General features: G+C 41.7%; 1 protein-coding gene across 4 annotated transcripts in view; it reads left to right on the top strand.

Annotated features, from left to right (window-relative positions):
- The window catches only part of SRGAP1 (SLIT-ROBO Rho GTPase activating protein 1), a 152,589-nt gene that overhangs the window by 47,528 nt on the left and 85,699 nt on the right, over nucleotides 1–19,362 (top strand). The window contains exon 1 of one of the 4 annotated variants that reach the window (XM_075080923.1): nucleotides 4,737–4,811. The exons of 2 other annotated variants lie outside the window; for them this stretch is intronic. In XM_075080923.1, coding sequence (XP_074937024.1) covers nucleotides 4,802–4,811 — 10 coding nt within the window. In that variant the 5' untranslated portion in view covers nucleotides 4,737–4,801. Of the gene's footprint in view, nucleotides 1–4,736; nucleotides 4,812–10,946; nucleotides 11,010–19,362 lie in introns of those variants that run through there. One more of the 4 variants, XM_075080925.1, reaches the window with a different exon arrangement.

The raw sequence follows: 19,362 nt of genomic DNA, 5'->3' as shown, positions 1-19,362 counted from the left end.
AGTATTCATAGCTTTATTGTGTATCACATCTGTTTCACATCTTATACCATCCATCTTTCAAATCATGGCTGGTATACTGATATGTTTGTTACTCCAGGGGCAGAATAAGGTCCTATCATGGCATTTCTAATAAGTGTGCTGAGCACTCAGACAACACAATGTGTTTTTCTTTGTAGCTACTTTGCAAAATATGTCATATTGCTGTCTTCAAAAAAGCACAGTTATCTCTGTGTATCTACTGGATTGTTTTGTTTAAGACATATCTCTAAGGGTAAACTGCTTCCATCATCTCCAATAAACTGGACATTAGTAACCATTAAAATAAGCCACTCAGAACAAAAGCATAGACGCAGCTAGAACAGAACGTGACAAAATCCCAGTGAAATATATGACTTGTTAATGGTAAGTAGGGAAAAACGTCATGGCCACTTTGAGTTGAACTACTGGTGACTTCAAAATGACAAATAATGAGTGGGCTACAATTAAAGAAAAAAAAGTGGGCTGGCAATACAAATGGAAAAGGGGTGGAGGAAATCATACCTCGTGACAGTTAACTGAGGGAATACCTCAGTTTGATCCAGACTGTGGCTGGAGGCAGACATCATATTGTGGTTAAGTCGGTTGTATTGGCTCTCTATAGATCTGAATTCTTTCTCAGCTTCCTGCATGGCTTGAACAAGACTCTTTCTTTTCTTCACAATCTAAAGCAGGGATGGTACTTTCTTTGTCATCCTGCTGATGGTAAACTTTGGGACAGTGTGTGTGTGTTATTCTATATTTGCACATCATTTAGCACAGTGGTGTCCCTTCTCAGCTGCAGTTTCTGGGAGCTTTTATGCTTAAGGAATAAAATAATTTTATCCCCTTCAATTATTAAACAGTGCACATCTTGAAAAAAATGGAAGATGACAGCTAACTTTTTTTTTTTTGTGCCATGGAAATAAACTTAATACACTTAGCTTTCTTACTCATTTAAATATGAACTTGATACTGAAGAAGGTTAACCTTGAACAGAAATAGCCCGCCAAATCTTTTACACTCAAAACCTGCTTTGAAAGAAAAAAGTGGGTTTAGCCCTCTAATGTGGAAAGTTAGGCTATTAAATTATATTCACAGATCTCCTTAAAAAAATGAAGTCAAGATACTGTCAGTATCAGTGCACTCCCCCAGTGCTCCCATCAAAGACCTTCTTTGCAGGGGGCACTGACAATTCATGCGAGCTATCAGTTTTTCCAATTGACATAACTAGGCAAAAAATTCTGTCTAATTACAAAGTGCAGTAGAAATCTTCCAGGGGACTCCAGTGAAATCAAGCTTCTCATGTAAGTACTGGCATCCTCTAGAAAAGCCTCTTGCTATTTGCATCAAGAAATCCCAGTTCTTCTTGTCTTTGCCTCTGTCTTCCTGTCATGTAATTTAATAATTCTCAAGCTGGTGTGTTGTACAGTACAACAGAATCCCGTATCTTCTTCATGAGGTCACTGTGGTATATTCTTTTCTACCCACTTTCTCAGAGTCAAGCCGGGAGCATAGTGCAGGTTGGATTAGCTGCTGTGATGAAAACAATCAGCTCTGTCTCCCTCATGTAACAGAAATGAAGACAGCCCTTATGCATGACTGCCATTTATAGAATCACAGAATATCCAGAGTTGGAAGGAACCCACAAGGTTCACTGAGTCTAATTCCTGACTCCACACAGGGCAACCTAAAAGTTAAACCATAGATCTAAGTGCATTGTCCAAACACTTCTTGACCTCCGACAGGCTTGAGGCCATGACCACTTTCTTGGAGAACTTGTTCCAGTGCTTGATGACCCTCTCAGTGAAGAACTTATTCCTAATATCCAGCCTGAACTTCCCCTGATGTCCTGGTCATACAGAAGAGAAAGGAACCATAGGTGCCTCAGGGAAGAAGGTGATGAACATATTCGCATTAAAACTGCCTGTAACTGCAGGACACTCAGGAAGAACCCAAATTACTCTGATGGCAACAGGCTGTTCATGCCCAGGCTCCCTCCTGGAGCTCTCCAGCCCTGAGCAGGGAGGAGGTACAGATTTGATGGCTAAAGGATGTACTTGTACGCAGAGTTACATGTGCCGTTTAACTCCAGTGCTCGCAGGGAACAACCTGCAGCACCAATGAAGGTGACATGTTCTGCAGACACATGAATGACTGAGCTTGCCGTAAGGTGGAGGCCACCACGTTTCACCCTTTTCCCCTGCTAAAGGCAGTGTGGCCCACCACAACGGGAGGATGGGGAACTACTATGCTGTTACCTAACACTGTACTGTAATAAAGCTTCAGATGATTCTCCAGTTATAGCTGAACCCTTTGAAATATGTTCGGCATTTCCTGTGCAGTATCAGCCCCTACCTGGCAAAAATCATAGTGACGTCCAGAAGCTATTTGAGTCTGTTTCCTTTTCCAATTTTAATATCTCTGGTTGTATTCAACAGTTGTCCCTAAAGTGGCTGTGGCTATGCTGCTTCCTCATACCTGAGATGATACCCACAGGAATAGGGCTGTTGTTTATATTACTTTTTTTCCAGTTGCTGAGGACAGATGAGAAATTTTAACACTTCAACTTGAGTTTATTAAAAGGCAAATATTCAAGTGTAAGCAGATTCTGTCTTTCAGCAAGTTTCGAAGAGCATACTGTTGGTTGATAATAACTGTTGATTCACATCTATGATCCTGATTCTCCTTTCTTGTTACCTTTTGTCTAGGAAAAAGAAAAGTAATGACAATTGCAATGTTGATGGCCAGAGGCAAGAGCTACTTCTGCATGTTACTAGACCTTACGAAGTTAAGCTTGGGTCTCTGGAAGGGTTGAAGGTGAAGAACAACAAGTGAGGAGCTGATGCCTCCTTCAGCAGAGTCAGCAGTAGATCTTGCTGTGGTTTCATTTATGCAAAACTGGATCTTAAGCGAACAGTCGTCAGTGGTCTCTGCATTCTTATATGCTTGTCTTGGCTTTAGTTTTTATTGCTTTCTGAACTTTAAAAATTTTAATCTAATATCTAAAAATTCATAGCTCTGTTTAAAAAAAAAAAGGGGGGGGGGCATCAAAACAGTGAGAACTGTAGCCATCCTTGAAATGAGCAGTTTGAAATATTGAAGAAATTGTGCACTGGATTTGTACCGACCTGTCAGTGGTGCCTTTTGCAAGACTTATGTCTCTGATTTGCTTGTCTTCGATCTTACAAGTGTTTTTGCATGAAACAGAGACTGTCTGAAATTAAATCTCAATGTATGGAAAAGTTTCTCTTCCTAAAGGTAAACTTTCAGGGAAAGAAACCACTACTATTTTAATGATTCTGGTTTTATTTACTTGACTCTTTATATAAAAATATAAATATAGTGCTGCCTGGGGCACTTAAACACCTGGCCCTTTTTTGCTCTTATAGCATCATATCGACACGTGGCTCTGTTAAACCCCAAATATTCCTGCTTGCAGTCCAGAGCAGCCCCACCTTGCACTAGGCTTGGGGGACATGGTCTTCTCATTTTTGTGGGGGTCAGACTTTTCTTAGTCATTGACTATCTGAAGAGTGAGCTAATGTTTCACTGTAAGTGCCTGTAGTCCTGCTGGTGCCGATATGACTGCTTGGGTTATTCATGCTGCAAATGTATGACTCTTCACAGAGTCATGGCTGTGTAAGAAATGTTTATATTATGCATGAAACTTTTTGTTGTGGTAACGGCAGAGGGGTTTGTTGACACTACTCCTATGAGCATCAGAAATAAATTACATTTTAGAAAATGTGCATCACTTCAGAGTTTAAGTTCATGCTTGCTTTTCTGACTTCTTCAAGATATTGGGATTTTACTAACATAGTTATGATGACATTTTGGGAAGCTGTCTTAAAATGTTGAGTTCTTAAATACACAAAGCTACCTATCAGCTTTCCAGCTTGGCCTCTCTTTTCCAGCCAGTTCCCATTTCCCTCTTAAAAGCCTCATAAGATAATTTGCTTTCTCTCAGTATAAGAACGTGCTTGTTTGTATTCCTTTGTCCTTCAGATTTTTAACCTGTTTTCCCAAGGAAACATGTACTTCAAGATCCTGCTGTGTCCAGCTGCCTGCCCTCCTCTCTCCAGCTCCTTTTGAACTGGTGGGCAGATCTCAGCCCCATGAGTCAGAGGGTCGGCAGTCTGAAAGACAGGATGCTCCTGCAAGCTTTTACAGTATGTATAGCTGTCTGTTGCAGGGAGGGTTTCTTCCCATTCCAGTTGAGGGATGTGCTAATTAGCTCATCTTTCATTAACTATCAGGAGACAGAAGCAAACAGATTTCATCACTTCCGCTTATATTTTTTCCCTTCCTCTGCCCTTGCTTACACTTTTGGCCATTTGCTTCCCCTCTCCGAACAATGCCACTCTCTTGGGAGATCCTGTTCTTTGTTATCCTGTTATTTTGACCAATATTCTTGTCTTTGCTCCACAGCTGCTTAGCTTTTGAACTTTGCTTGCCTAATAATTATTGGAGATGCTGCAGGGAGGCCAGCTGGGAGTCAGAAAAGCCATTGGAGCTGCAAGGTCTGTCAGGAAACAGGAAACCCGAGTTGTATGGGGGTGGGGTTCTCTCCTGCAAGTCTGTGACCAGCAGAAAGTCTAATCCTGCCATCCTTTGCTCAGATGACTAATCCTAGTTTGTGTGTGCTCAGGCTCTGGGAAGTAAGCAGAGGCTATCTGTGTGTAAGGAGTTGCTGGACCAAGTCCTTATTTTGAGAGCCAGCTAAATTCTGTCTTGACTTTGAAATCGGTGCCAGCAGAAGCAGTCTGCACGCACTGAAAAAACGATGTACTTCGGTGAGTTAATCACTTGAAAGTTCAACAAATGGCTAAGTGATAAACTTTAAGCAGATTAGCTTTCACTGAATTGTTTTCCTTGTTTGTTTTTTAAAATGTCAAATATATCACAATGTAATTTATGAAGATATGCCTTTGAGTAGAGCCACAAACACTTATAGGGACACTTGCTTCAGACAGCATATGGTACAACCTATGAATTATGCACAGCCGACATACGGAGAATGGAGACAGCCTAAGGAAATGATTAGACCTGTTATCATAGCAGTGACTGTACATTATTTTCACTTGACTGGAAAAAATGCAATTTTACTCTAGATTGGGGCTGAGATTGTTGCTTCCAGGTGCAATATATTAACAATGCATATGAATATTTAATAGTTGCTAGGAAATGTGGTGGGTTAGTTTTGGCTACAACATCAGTTCATTGAAAAGCTGGTTCTCTTCCATGCTGAACCCTGTGTTTCTGATGTAGCTGTTACAGTCTTGTTGCAAGAGCAGCAGCATAAAAATAGATCTCAATTTTTGTAAGTGTACTATTGTAAAGCATAAGTTACACACCAGCAAATATCACACTCCAGATGGGCAGCTCTCAGCAAGTTTGCGTTTACAGATTCCTGCTTTTCTTTATCTGAAAAGTGGATTCTATGTTTTTACACTCAGGTTAATTGCATTGTTCCACCAATAGGATTTGCTCATCCTCCAGCGGAAATGCTATTAGTAAAATGCTGATAATGCAGAGTTTGTACTCTTCTGGGGTGAAAGGCCCAAAAGTTTTTAATTAAAATTCTGGCCCTGCTTCTGAGGGTAGTCAGATGTCTTCCATAGCATTTACTTCCTGGAAAAAGTCCTAAAACTGGCTTGTTCCACTGCAGCCAAGCCCACAGCACTTCCCTGAAAGCGTACAAGTGCCCATGGGCAACTGGGTGCCCAGGACATTTGGGCCAGCTGTAGCAGTCAGTGTTGGGTGGCCTTGCTGCTCCCAAAATCTCTGCTACAGTTAAAAAAGAAATCTGGAGATGACATTTTAAGTTTAGAGTATTCCAAGGTACGTTGCAAAAGTGAAAAGCTTCTGGAACTTCATCTGCGTTATTTGAGTATGGCAAAACCAAAGAAACAGAAGCCATAAAAAAGAACGAGCTTTTTTTGTACCTTAGGGTTTCCAGTCAGACCTGCCTTACACTGGGAACCTGACAGAAGCTTAAGCACCAGACCACTGCTCTAAAGCCTATCTGAAAAGCATTTGTACTGTCCATTATCTCCTCTTTTCTGATAGGGTTAGCCTTTTAATTCTTCCCAGCTGACTGATAGTTAAATAGGTGTTCTTCAGCCTCTTAATTAGATATGTTTCCCCTCACGCTTTTTCCCAGCCAGCCTCCTAGGAACTGCTATGTGCTGATAATGAGCTAAATCAGAATCCTTTCTCCATGTTAACAGTCTTACTTCTGCCACTGTCGCTTTCAGCACCCTCTATATTAGGTATGTGAAAGTATGTTGGCTAAAGATATTAAAGCATTTAGTTTGTACACACTGTAAATCCATAAAACTACTATGCTTTTGAATTGTTGATAATGTTTTCTGGCTTTACTTTTCATGAAGACATCTGTCAGAGCACTATATAATAGCTTTCACCACAGAGAAATCACAGATGCTTTACAATATTTACACGCAAAAAATTTATGGAAAAGCTTTTACCTTTTCTGTGGAGGGAGAAGGGGAAAGGGCAGGAAGTGTCTTAGTTGAACAATGAACATTATTAGTTGTGGAAGGGGAGATTTATAGGCAAATCTTCATGTCCTTGTGTCTAGGCTATATGGTGAAAGGTATTTATCTAATTGATTCTCTTTCTGGAAATCCAGGGCAGCTTCCTTTGGAGAAGTTGGAGTGAACATGACTCTTCTCCTTTTGAAATTATCAAGATTTAGAGCAGTGCTGCCTTGTTCTGCATAGGTACAGGGTAAGGCAAGCGTGCCCATAATGTTGTGCAAGACTGTTAGATTTGGATGTCACATATGCATCTAGATGATGTAACTCTTAAAAGACATTGAATTTATTCAGCTTGATGCCTCTAAAAATTGAGATCAAGGCTTGATCCTAGTTTTACTACAAAGGAATCAAGAATCCTGAATGTTTTATCTTTCTTGTTCATCATATCAGCATCAGTAGAAGTTGACACTGCAGGAAGATGAGGCAATTCTGCCTTGTAGTGTATTGAACGAGACCCTTGTACAGTTGGTCAAAATTCAGCATAAAATTTTAAAGATTTAAAATCAGAACAGAATATTTTGATAATGTCTTTTAAAAAGCTCTGACTGAATCATCCTTTTTCCGTGTTATATTTAGTGAGGTCAAAATTTTCTAAGAGAAAATGTATTCCAATGTCTTTTCAACCACCTTTGCTTTTGTTTGTAGCTCTGACACTCCTGCTGAGCTTTGACCAGCTTAAGTTGTGGATCTGCAGAAAAAAAAACCAGTTTCTAAAATTGGGTTGTGTTTATATGGTAATACCTCTTATTAGATACCTTGATTGTTATAAAAATACAGATGAGTTTTAGGATGTAAAGATGTGATGGACTTGAAAGCAAGTGAACAGGAAACTTATTTGTCCCATGGCACTGTTATTAAGAGACCTAGGAGCTAACCCTGCAGCTCTGCTCCCTGCTACAGCGCGAGGGACTGGGCAGGCTTGTAATCAGAAAAATGTCCTTTTACTTTTGAAGCAAATATGTTTTTCCTTTTTGGGAGGCAATGAGAGTGTCACTACATTTTAGAGGCACTTTTTAATGGGGAGTCATGAAAGGCTTGTTTTCTTTGAGTCTGAGGTTTTGAACTTTAACTTAGGGATTTTCCACAATACTTCCACCACTCTGTAAAATGCAGTCATTGTGATGAGTTTCTTCAAACAAGTTGAAAAGTTTCAGGAGGGCAGTTTAATAATAAATTTTATTTGTAAACCAGAATTGGCTTTAACTGCTGCTTTTCATCTCCCTAATGTATGCATCAGCTACTTCTAGATCAGATAGCATTTTCAGACAGGAAGCAGAAAATACCTCTTACTATTCAAAAGCACCATTTAAATTGCTAGAGTTAGAAGTTTAGTCTTGCAGCCAAGGAAATACAGAATAGCTACAACTTCATTTTGGAGCCTTCGAAGATGAGTAGAGTTACAAATTATGAGCAAATCATACTGTAAATGTAGATTAGCCAAAATGTTTCCAGACAATTTACCACAGATTTTCATACTTCAAATATTTTAATGTGACTATGGTCTAGTTGTGTCATTCCTTTTTTTTTCCTCTCTCTTTTTCTTGGTTTTAGGCATTTTGCCTTCTGTAATGGAACCTCTTGCACTCTCCTCAATGGTAGCACTTATTTCCTCTCGTAGCCCCAGCTGCTGGAAGTAGATGTAGACAGCTGTAGGGCTCTCCTGCTTTTGAGCTTGGACAATAAACTGCTTGTGACTACACAGATGTTTGTTTTGCACACTGAAGGCAGTGTTGCGCACAATTTCCTCTCTTCATCCTACAGATGTCTGTGTATTTGAATTGTAGAAATGGGCTTCTTGACACCTAGAACAAAATGTTTTCCTTAGGAAGCCAGAGGAAGTTATTAGTATGCAAGCCTGCAGCAGAGCCTTCAAACGAGCTATTTCAAAAGTACTAGTATGTGCATAAATGTGTCTTGTATTCTCTCTATACCCGAATTGTTCACTCCTCCTGGATTTCCTTTAATATCAATGCCAGGCATTGTATCTGTCAGTGTGCCGTGTGGTCAAGCCTATTTTCGGCTGGAGGAGGTGATTTTGGTGTCAGAAATCTGCTCTCACTCACAGCTTCTTGTCCTGCTCCTCAGCTTTGTCCTCAGTGTTGTGCCCTTGTTTCCCCTGGTGGGACCTCAGACAAGTCCTCCTGCCCATGCCTGTCTTGGCTCCCCAGCCACCGCCGTGGCGTACCAATAGCTGCCTCACTTTTATACAGTGTTTTGATAAAGACAGTGTAGAGGTTCACTGCAATATTAACTGTATGCTGTTTTAATAAGGGCTGCCTCTGTGAGTCATGGCAGATGAGCACCTGTAGCTTGGAGGCTCGTATTAACTGCAGGAGACTAGAATAGAGTCATGATGGGGGAGAGCAGCTGAGGAAGGAGAATTGATTGCGAACTCTGGCAATGAGATGTACAATAATCTCTGTAGCTCTTAGGTCCCTTGTGCCTGACTTCATTAAGGTCAGGAGAAGGAAAGAAGATACTCTGATCATCTCAGTACCTTTCTTCCCCTACTGCAGTGTGTATGGAGTGGCAAAAACACTCTTGCCTCCTCAGTGTATGATGGCAGCAAGACGAGAAAGCCCCTATCATCTCTTTTTTACTCCTTGGCAGCAGGCAGGCAGGAAGAGATGAGATGTATAAGCCTTCTCCCCTACTCTCTCCATCCCCAGTAGTCCAAGAAAGCTGAGTAGGAAAAAGTGAGGGGGAAGGAGCCATAAGGGACTGAAAATGAGCCATCCTATTCCACACAGCCAAGCGCCAGGGCGTGTTACACTGCTCTGCTTTGAGGACCAGCAGCTGGTGCAAGGTCATGGCAGCCTCCTGGGAACAGCAACAGTGAATCCTTGAGGGGAATACTTAGCTCAAAAGGTTAGAGGGGGAAATGCTTTTCATTCTCTTGGCTTTTGATCCCTGTGCATTTCGCACCTAGTTAGTTTTTCTTTGTTCTCCTATGACATTGATTCCCCAGCAACTTTCTCCTTTTTTGTTGGGGATGATGTTTTTAACATGTCAGAAAAAAAACCCAAAAAACCATAACGTTAAAGTCACAGATCTTATCCTGGGTGACTCCTTCTGATGGCTTGGAGATTGGCTGAGTTGAATTTGGTGGTATGCCTTTAAGATTGGAAATGATAAGGCAAATCAAGCTGGGCCAGCTGAGCTCTTCAGAGAGGCAATTCTGGGAAGATTATCGCTCCATTAGAGCTTCTCATTCTGCCATAGTTATGGGCTTGTCATTACTGTGGTTTTCTAGCTGTCATCTTACACCTGGAAAGCATTAACACAGGATTCAGTTCCTTGTAGAATTCCCTCAGATACATTTGTGGAAGTTATCTGTTGCATTTGATGTGACACTTATAATCATTACAATTCCTTCCTCCTGAGACAAATATTTGTTTTGTTCTTGTGAATGGTTTTTTGCCATAGCATTTCCTTTCTGATATATTTGCTTTATATTTTTAAAGTCCCTTTGAACAAAGAGATTCTTGGGTTTGTTCCCTATTTAATTGCCGTAACTACACTCTTCCCTGACTAGTATGTTTGTAGGTGTTCGTAACTTCTTTTGTGTTAGCTTTCCATCACCTGGATTTAGAGGGCCTTACTGGGTGCCTCTGGTGCATAGCATCTGCTGATATTGTCTTCCATAGAGCTCTCACGTCAGCAGTTGCTTTGGGACATCAAATATATTGCATCCTATCTTCCTAATGGAAAAAAATTAGTTGGAAAGATCAGTAGCAATAAGGGAAATGTTGCTCTAGTTACAAAAGGCATCCCACTGGTGCAGGAGAGGTTGACTCAAATCAGTCTGCTGTGCCACACAGCAAGGAGGCATGTTTCTGCTCCTTCAGAAAAGAGCAGTATGTGTCCCTGTCTAGCATATGTGTATTAGCCAGCTGGTGACCTGGCCAAGCTCCTGCTTGGCAAATCTGTCCCTTTCAGGCATTGATGCTCAGGCTAATGTTGTATCCACCCCTTCACAAAAGGGAGAAGCCCTGAGCAATACCGCAGACTGATGTCCTACTTCTCTGTGACGGGCTGTTTCATGGAGCCAGCTCCTGTCATGGGATTCTTTTCTTCCTCCCCAATAAAAGTTACCAGACCTACAGGATAAGGTATTTCCTTTTCCTCACAAGTGAATAACATCCTGACACCTCCATGCCTCAGGCTTAATGCACACATGAAGAAGCAATTATACGACAGACCGTTTCCTCCCCAGCTTCCTCCATGATTCAATTGCTTCACATTCCCATGTCCTCTCTGCACTGGTTGACCTGCCTCTGTCACAGGTGTCCAGGACCCTCGGGACCGGCAACCTGCACAAAGGTGATGGAGGAGATATTCACTCTGGGCGTCATACCTGCTCTGAATTCCCTGCAGGAAGACTCCTTTTGTAGCTGGCTAAATGAAGAATAATTAGGTTCCTGAACACAGGTACCCCTATATCTATCTTAGATATCTACCACGGGTGCTTGCCCTCCTGAGGCACAGCATCTTGTGATGGCTGCTCTGTGCCACTGCAAACCCAGTAGCGAGGTGGACATGTTAAATGATGGTCTGATCCGCAAAACCAAAAGGAAATTCTTCCAAAGGAAATGAGGTGAAATATGTGGTTGTGTCTGCTGCAGGCTTTAGGCAAGAGAGTAATTTATCAAGGAGGAAGCTGTATCATCCTTCTTGTTAATGCTTTACACATGCATTTTTGCTCAAGTGCTTGACAGTGTCCATTGTACTTTATGGCTGACAGTAATGAAAATTGCCCCCGTGCTGTAGGATTTGGACTGGAAGACAGTGAGCGCTTGCCGTTACTCTTGCCAAGGCACCGGAGCGTCATTTTTAGGGAAATGTATCCTTGCAAGTACTTTACTGGGGTGCCTAATGCACAGCTGACAGATAAGACAGTGCCTGTGCCAGGTGTTGCAGGAAACGGTAGAGCACGGGAAACAGGCTATAATGCAGGGCATAGAGGGTTTTTCTCAACGCTTTTTTTTTTCTGACACATGTGACTGCGCATCTGAATAATTTAAGTGAATTTTTGTCCATGTGCTGCTGTACCCATGTGCAGTTGTTCTTTCTGCCCCTCCCTGACTCACTGGCATGGGGAGCTGCTGCTTGCCATTTCAGGCACTGCACATCTGTTCGCCAGTGGAAAAATGGATTATATGTAGACTAGTGGTTTATAGTCATCAAATCTTTTTGGAAAGGGGCCAGTTTCTCTGGGTTCCCTCTGTCAGCAACAGAGGAGCAGCTCTCCAGGGAGAGACCAGAGCACATGGCGCTTGGCTCCTGCTCTGAATCAGTGTCTGAATGAGAGAAGCAGGGTGGAAGATGAGCTTTCCTAGGCCAGAGTGATAACGCAGCCCTATTAGAAGGGAACTGGTGTGGATTCAATTCCATCACACACTTTTCTTTTTGTGGTTAGATTCAGGCCTTGGTCTGAGAGATCATGCAGCCACATGCGTTGTCATCTCTGGAGGGACTAGAAGGAAAGGGGGCAGTGAGCCACCAGGGAGAGGAGGGAAGGTGAGACCATATCTTTCCTCAGCAGCCTGCAACTAATCAGCTAACAGAGATCAGCTGAAGCTGCAGTCCGTCTGCACCAGTTCATGACCAGTCTGGTTTGCAGTAGCCTTCTTATCCCCCTTCATATGTTCTTGCCGCCTTCTTCCTGTCACACTGGCAGCAGTGTGGTTGCAGTGAGAGCTGATGTGAAGGATAATCTTTTTACCTTGTTAATTTTTAGCGAGATCGACACCCTGAGCAGGTATAACACATGTTAGCACAGATGTGTGCTGCTCTAGATCCAGCTAAGGTCAGCTTAAGTTGCAGCTCCGCAGTGTGCAGCGTCAGATGGAGACTGTCATTTAACAGCAGGCGCAAAGATAGGCAATAAGGTTTCCCCTATCTCATAACACCGAATTTTATATAATATTCCTAACAATTCTGCTTTTGATAGTACCTGTGGTAGATAGCATAGTTGCTGGGTTTTTGTTCTGCTGGATTTCCTTTTTCCTCAAAGAATCGCTTCGGTCTTGTTTTCAGAACACAAAGGTGGACTTATCCTCCCCCTCCATTACTTTGTCTGAATGTCAGAACTTGGGTTTGCTTCCCTGCTGTTGTCTGAGGTCAGCTGGATTTTAGGCAGTGGTAAGTGCCCATGGTAGAGAATGCATGGCCAAATACAGTCCTGTCAAACTGAAGGTTTTAGCTTTTATTCATAGTAACCACTCCTAGACAGCTTCATCTTGAGATAATGGTCCTTCATTTAAAAGTGCTTTTTTAAAAAAAAGAGAGAAAAAAGCATGAAAGTAGGTGGTTGCCTGCTTTAGGTTCTTCGTAACAATCTAACTTTGTACTGAAATGCCCTTCCCCTTATTAAAAAACACCAAACAACCCACTTTCTTTTTTTTTTTAAGAACTTTAAAAATTGGGGGTACAAAAAATTCTTGAAAAGGCTGAAAAGTTGCAGGGCCATTGCGAATTCATTCACAGAAGAAGGTGAAACACCTCCTTATTTACAGAAGAATTTAGTGAAAGTTGGGAATAAAATCCCCATTTCCCAGGTGTTGTGTTTGTACCGTCTTCACCTCCACCAGGCAGCTCCTGTCTTGCCTGCATGGGTTCTGGCATGGGATACTTAATGCCGCATGAAAAACACATTGTTCCTGTATGTGCAGCATTTGTCGAACAGTGGTTTGTGAAATTTAGATGGACATGGTTGATAGAAAGGTCACTATTATGTGACGCACAAGAAAAGCACAACTGCGCATCCGTTCATTTGATCAATACAGCTGCTGTTGTGAGCTGTAAATGGTTTCCTTGACCAGATCTCAACAAAAGATGTGTCGTATTGACGAGGGTGCAATGTTCTGTGGTTTTGTGCAGGGAAGGTACAGCTTTCTGAGCTGTATTTCCTGAACTTAATTACATTTTTTCTTAAGTAGCACACTCATATTCAGATGTTTATGTCTACAGGCTTTAATAAGGAATGAACTTAACGTTGCAAAACCTTGTTCTGTATTTTTGAAGAAGAGTTTTTGAACTGAAAGATTAAAAATCATGTCATGAATTCATCAAGTAGATTTTTCTATCCTCTTCTGCTCTTCCAAATGTTTCTCATATAAGTTGCCTGCAATGGAGCAAATGATTCCACTTATCCAAATTTATTTTTAAAAATCCCCAAAACATATGGGGAATACAGAGGGAGCATATGCCTGCTAAGTAAAACATCCTGGTAAATAGAGAGGAGCATCCTGAAAATCAGTGTGTTTTACATGTCTGTCTAGTGCCTCTGTAGAACAATAATGAAAGGATTTCCTTTTGCCCCCAAGCACTTAAGGTTCTTGCGATGTCTCTTTCACCACATTCAGAGAGCATCAATAGAGGCTCTAGAGCAATGGAAGAAAGTGTTGAGACATCTGTCTAGGGCAGGGGGAATAACAGGTAAGGGATCCAAAAAACCTTTTTCTAAAGGAAACCCAAAGCTGTTACCGAGGTAGTTTTGGGTTTACTTTCTTAGGAGCACTGTACTGAAGTCACCAATGCACAGAGGAGTTCAGAGGAAGGATGTAGGTGGCGATGAATCCAGCTCACAGCAGAGGCAGGTACATTTGACATTATACGAGCAGCAGCCAGCCAGTGTGTTCTCTTGCATAGTTAAGATGCGAACGAGTGCAGGTTTCTAATAAGACCAAGTGTCTGCGACATGCCACAGCACTGAGCTAACGGAGTGTGTGCTGAGTGACAGCACAAGGCACAAGGACAGCACTTCTTATTATATTTTGGTGAACAAATGCATAGATCTGAAGGTGTAAATTGGAAAAGTCTGGGACCTGTGAGAATGTTGATAGGTTTGTCAGGTATTCCCCTGCCAGATGCAGCCTCTGCAAGGTTGCTGCTTCTCCTGGATCCACTGTTGCTGTGTCACTGAAAGCTTTTATTTCTTCCCTTAAATTTCCTTTGGCAGCAGTTGTTTAGTTCTTTTTACGTGGAGATTTTAATGATTAAAATTCTGTCTAAATCATACTGACTAATGACATGAAAAAAAAAAAATCAGAATTTCCCTCTTGCAAGAAATGGGAATGTTTTGAATTTTTGTTTACATCTTGATTACAAGCTTTTTAATAAATCAAAAGACTGAAACTTTGCAGAGGAGGGAAGTTTTAATTAAAATCATTAGGTGCTTTAGAACTGGAATATGTTTGTTCTCCTTTGTTGAAGGGCTTTCCTGATTTGTTTAGATCTTTTTTTTTATTCACCCCTGCCTACACTGTCCATGCAGCCTCATGGGTTGAGATATGCTTTGAAAGCGTCTTTCCTTTTCTTCCACAAACCTGGTGGATCTGCAGCGCTGGCAATGGTACTGTTGGCAGGAGTGAGCCCAGCACAGGCAGCGCCCGGGAGGAGGCAGGCTGTCCAGCTCTGTGTTTCCAGCAAGGCACCTTAGGAATGGAGGTAGGTCAGCGTGAGCGGCACCCTTGGTAGAATGGCAATGAGGGGTTTTTTTGAGAAGAAGGATCCTTTTTTGAAGTTGTAAATATCCTACCCTGAAATTGAAATCTGGTACATTTCTGTCAAAATGCAGTTTTTACATATAGCCTTAATGATGACTTGGGAAACAAATTTAGAAAAGTTAAACTGTTGCAGATGTGCTTCCCACTTGAAGGACATAAGATAGGTCTCCAGTTGTCATCTCCTCACACTGCTTCAGTCGGAGACTATCCTAATTCTGGGTGGCTTTTCCACCCACTCTGTGGAGCTTGAGCAGCTTGTTTGGCTCAAGTGTGAACTGCTTGTAGGTCTGCTGGAAAACTTTTTCCTAGCAGGTTGGCTTACAACCAGCTTTTTCTATTTGAGCTACTGGCTTTTCTGATCTGAATCTCTCTTTCAAGAGTGCCGTATACCTGTGTGGTTAGAGGACTCTGTGAAAAGTGGGAAAAGCTCACTTGGCTCAGTGGTGCAGGCTGAGCTCAGCAGCCTGGCTGGGTGCCATGTGCAGTGATCTCCCAGGCCAAGGGAGGCTTTTTCCAGCTCCTGTCTCTCAGGCAATTTTGTAAATCTGGCTTTAGGGTAAAAAAAAGTCCAGTTGTAACTTCACAGTAGATTTGCAAACAGTTTCAGGGTGATTGAAACAGTTTTGGACAGGGTTGTTTGTTCTCCAAGCAAGTTTACTCTTGTTTGGAGGTAGGGAGTAGGTGTTCCTGGTGAGATTAGCTGGGTTCATCTGCTGCAGGATCTGGGTCTTACAGTTCTATTGAGTTTTCTGACCAGTCTTTCTTCATGCATGAAGTTCATTTGTTTTCTCATGGGTCAAAACCAGTGCTAATTTGGGATGAAACTGGGTTTTACAGACAAGGAAAGAACTGTTACCTGAACCAGCGTGTCAGAAAGACTTAACTTGCAGGACACTTAAATAATAACTATCTGAGCACTTACTGGCTTTGCTTTCTGTTCTAGATAAAAAGTTCAGCAGTCTGTTCCTTCAAAGTAGATAAAAGCAAATTCTATTCAAAACTTTTTTCAGTATCTCCTGGATATCTTACTTTTGTTCCTCATAACCTGAAAGTATGTGTAAACAAGTAAAAATATATCTCTAGATTTCTTGATGAAACCTACTTGGTTTTGAATTTGTAGCTTGCCTTTGGCCGTCAGACATTTGGACCTTTCTATTTGTAGTACAGTAGTGTTTAGAAATGCAGTATGGAGCACCAGAATCATAGGTTCCAGCCCTGTGCAAAGGTGGAACAAAATCTGCAGTAATAGTCCTGTACCTTTCTGAGCAGTATTTGTGCACATGCTAACAAACAGGTCATGCCACCTGTATCATGGTGAGTCAACTAAAGACCGCCGTGGCTTCACCATTACTGTTTGATGTGTGTTGTGTTACTGCCTACAGTCACATCTGGGCTTGGCACTTCGCTCAGCACTGCATGAGCATACAAGTAGAAGCTGAGTTATAGATGGTTGTCCTCAGAAGGGTGCAGCTAGTAGTGAAATGGTGGTTGTTGGGTAGAGAAGCTGCAGAGGAGTTCTTTCAGATATCCCCAATTCAGGCATGACTATTGTTTTAGCTTGTCAAATGTCTGTGATGCATGTATGGAGTCAGCTAGGATGACTAGAACTTCATTCAAATATAGTCTTAATTCCCTTCATGATTTTTACATGGCTGGACTATGACAGATTACTATGAAATTGGTTAAGCAGTAGATGACACTGAGGTGAAAATGTACATCCAGGTGGAGAGGACAGGACTGATCCTTCAGTAAACACTCCCTCTGTACTTTGACAGGTTAGGAGCAGAAAGGAAGCTGCAGCCAAAATGTAGGTTTTGCGGAAACTGGAAAGGTTAAATGCTTTTTAACCAGGTTATCTATATTTTTTGTGCCCTTTAAGGTTTGTTGATAGATTTTAAATAGAACTGGAATATAATAATTTGAGGCTAAGGACTGCAAGTAACTTGACACTGAAGGTCAGATGGGTTTCAGTTATCCACTGTCTGTTGATAAGCTTGAGTAACCCTAATACCTTGCCACCGTACAGTTTTCTTTTCCAGGGACTGCCCTGGTTTCTCCTTATCTCTTATCTACTTTTGTTTTACAAATACTTCTGATGAGAGCTTCAGTAACTTATTTGATGAAGAAGTAGTGATTTGCTAGCCTAGAACACCCTGGCATCTCTCTCTGCTCCCCCTGCCCCTTTCCAGGAGATGCTTTCCAGCCCTTTGGTCACAGCAGCCACTTTCAGGGAGGGGGGACACATTTTGTCAGAAGCTTGGCCACTGCACCCCAGGGTTCATCCAGGCTGTGTGGGTATGTACTGTCCACACCTCATGACTTTTTGCTCCTTAGTTTAGCCTTTCATTTCTTTTCCCAGTACTCCTGACTGACTCTAGCTCACCTTTGTTTCCAAAAAAAAGAGCAGGCCTAAAGTAAACGTTTGGAAGTTTAGCGCTGTTGTAAAACCAATATCATGAGTATTTAGAGTGTTCCTGTCATCCTTAACTGAGGATTTCTGTGAATTACCAAACTACAGTTTTTCCCCAAAATAATGAATAACACTTTCTACAGGTTACCACTTTGCCGTCCATCTGCTATGGCTGCTGATGTGCTTCTCAGAGCTGTCACTTCATCTATATGAAAATTAAGTGGCTCAGGTTCCATTTTAGTTTACCCACGGAAAGGGCCTAGGAGTTACTGCTCCTGCCCTGCCCATTGCAACCCTTCTCCTTTACTCACTCTAGCAGGGCTTTTACTACCAGAATGCCCACTTCCAAGTGGAGCTAGGCTAAAAACATAGGCTGTTTTTTTTTATGGGCCTTTTTGTTATAAAGAGATCCTGAACTAAGTAGCACATGAAGGATTCATCCCTTGGCCTTTCACTGAAAGTGCCCAAAGCGGCACATCTGCTTCCTACAGCTGTTCTTGATGTCTTTGCTTCCATAGAGCAGTCATCAGAGCCCTGCTGGAAACCCTAACCACCCATATGTCTCTTAGAGAGAGACATTTGCAGAATAGACAAAGCAGGGAATTAATGCAGGAAGACGATGCAGATAGTGTGTTCTACAAATCATCAACTTCAAATTTTCCTAGTTCTGATATTTCAACTCATTAAAAAAAGTGGTTTTTTCTGTCCTTTTTTTAAAAAACTTCTAACAGATTGAAGGTTGTTTCCAGGGGAGCTGGAAATATGCAAATTATTTCACCCCAAAGTTCACTTACTAGCAGGTACTATTCTTCATCTTACTGTTGAGTGAGCGAGCAAGTAATGGTTACCTACAAACAGTCTCACAGTGGATATTTTTTTTCTATTCCCATTAGCAGGAACCTCGGGGGGGCATTCTTCTCCCCCTGCTGTAACAACTGAAGCTAAATTTAATTAAATGTGGTCCACAATTCAATTTATACTTCCCCATAGCAGGAAGATAGAACAAAGAATCTGCTCTGTGACACTGAAGGATTTGTTTTTTTCCCAGCAGCTGTTAGTGGAATTTGGGGCTCTGAGTAGTTGGGTTCAAACTTGTCAGAAAACCTTCCTTGGAGGTACATTTTATTTTCTGACTTAGAAATTACATCTTTTACCAAATCAGAGCAGTACATAGACAAATGTATTTGAAGCTCGGCAGAATTTATATAATCTTATTAATTCAGTAATATATATCACTGTTAAATCAACCAACATGGTGATTATTATTTTACATTCCCACAGACAGAAGTTCTTCCATTATGGTAGGGTCATTGTTTTGTTTAATGAGCAAAAATACTAATGTTTTCTACTCAAAGTTTGGCATACAAAAACTTCTTTTTTCATTCCCAGAATGCAATGTTGTCATGTTTGTTAAATCATCTATTGAGTCAAATTCAGTATAATTTGCTATATGAAATTGAGACAAGACACAGAAATATACTTTTGGATAATATCATAGTCGTGCTCAGAGGATCAGTAGTCACACACTGGGACTTTCCTTTTGCAGACTCAGGCCACATCCCTACTAAAAAATGATGCAGATCGAGGTCTGTCTGGTCTGACAGACATATTTCCCAGCAAGGCTTGCATTTGTATAGATAAATCTGTACGAGGAGCATGAAGCGTGGTGATATGATCTAGTTCAAAGATTTATTGGGCAGTAGACACCATCCTTCTCTCAGCACTGAGTGGGTGAGGGAGGAGCTCCAGTTTCCAACTGCCACGGCGATACCTCACCGATGCAGGGTGATGGGGAGGGTCCCCAGTCCATGCTGTCCTCTGAGCTCTGCATAGCTGGTGCAGGTGAGGAGGGTGCTCATGGGCC

The sequence above is a fragment of the Phalacrocorax aristotelis genome, chromosome 1, assembly GCF_949628215.1.
Source record: "Phalacrocorax aristotelis chromosome 1, bGulAri2.1, whole genome shotgun sequence".
Lineage (NCBI taxonomy): Eukaryota > Metazoa > Chordata > Aves > Suliformes > Phalacrocoracidae > Phalacrocorax > Phalacrocorax aristotelis.
The sequence above is the reverse complement of the archived record's forward strand: the minus strand, read 5'-3'. Positions and strand labels throughout refer to the sequence as shown.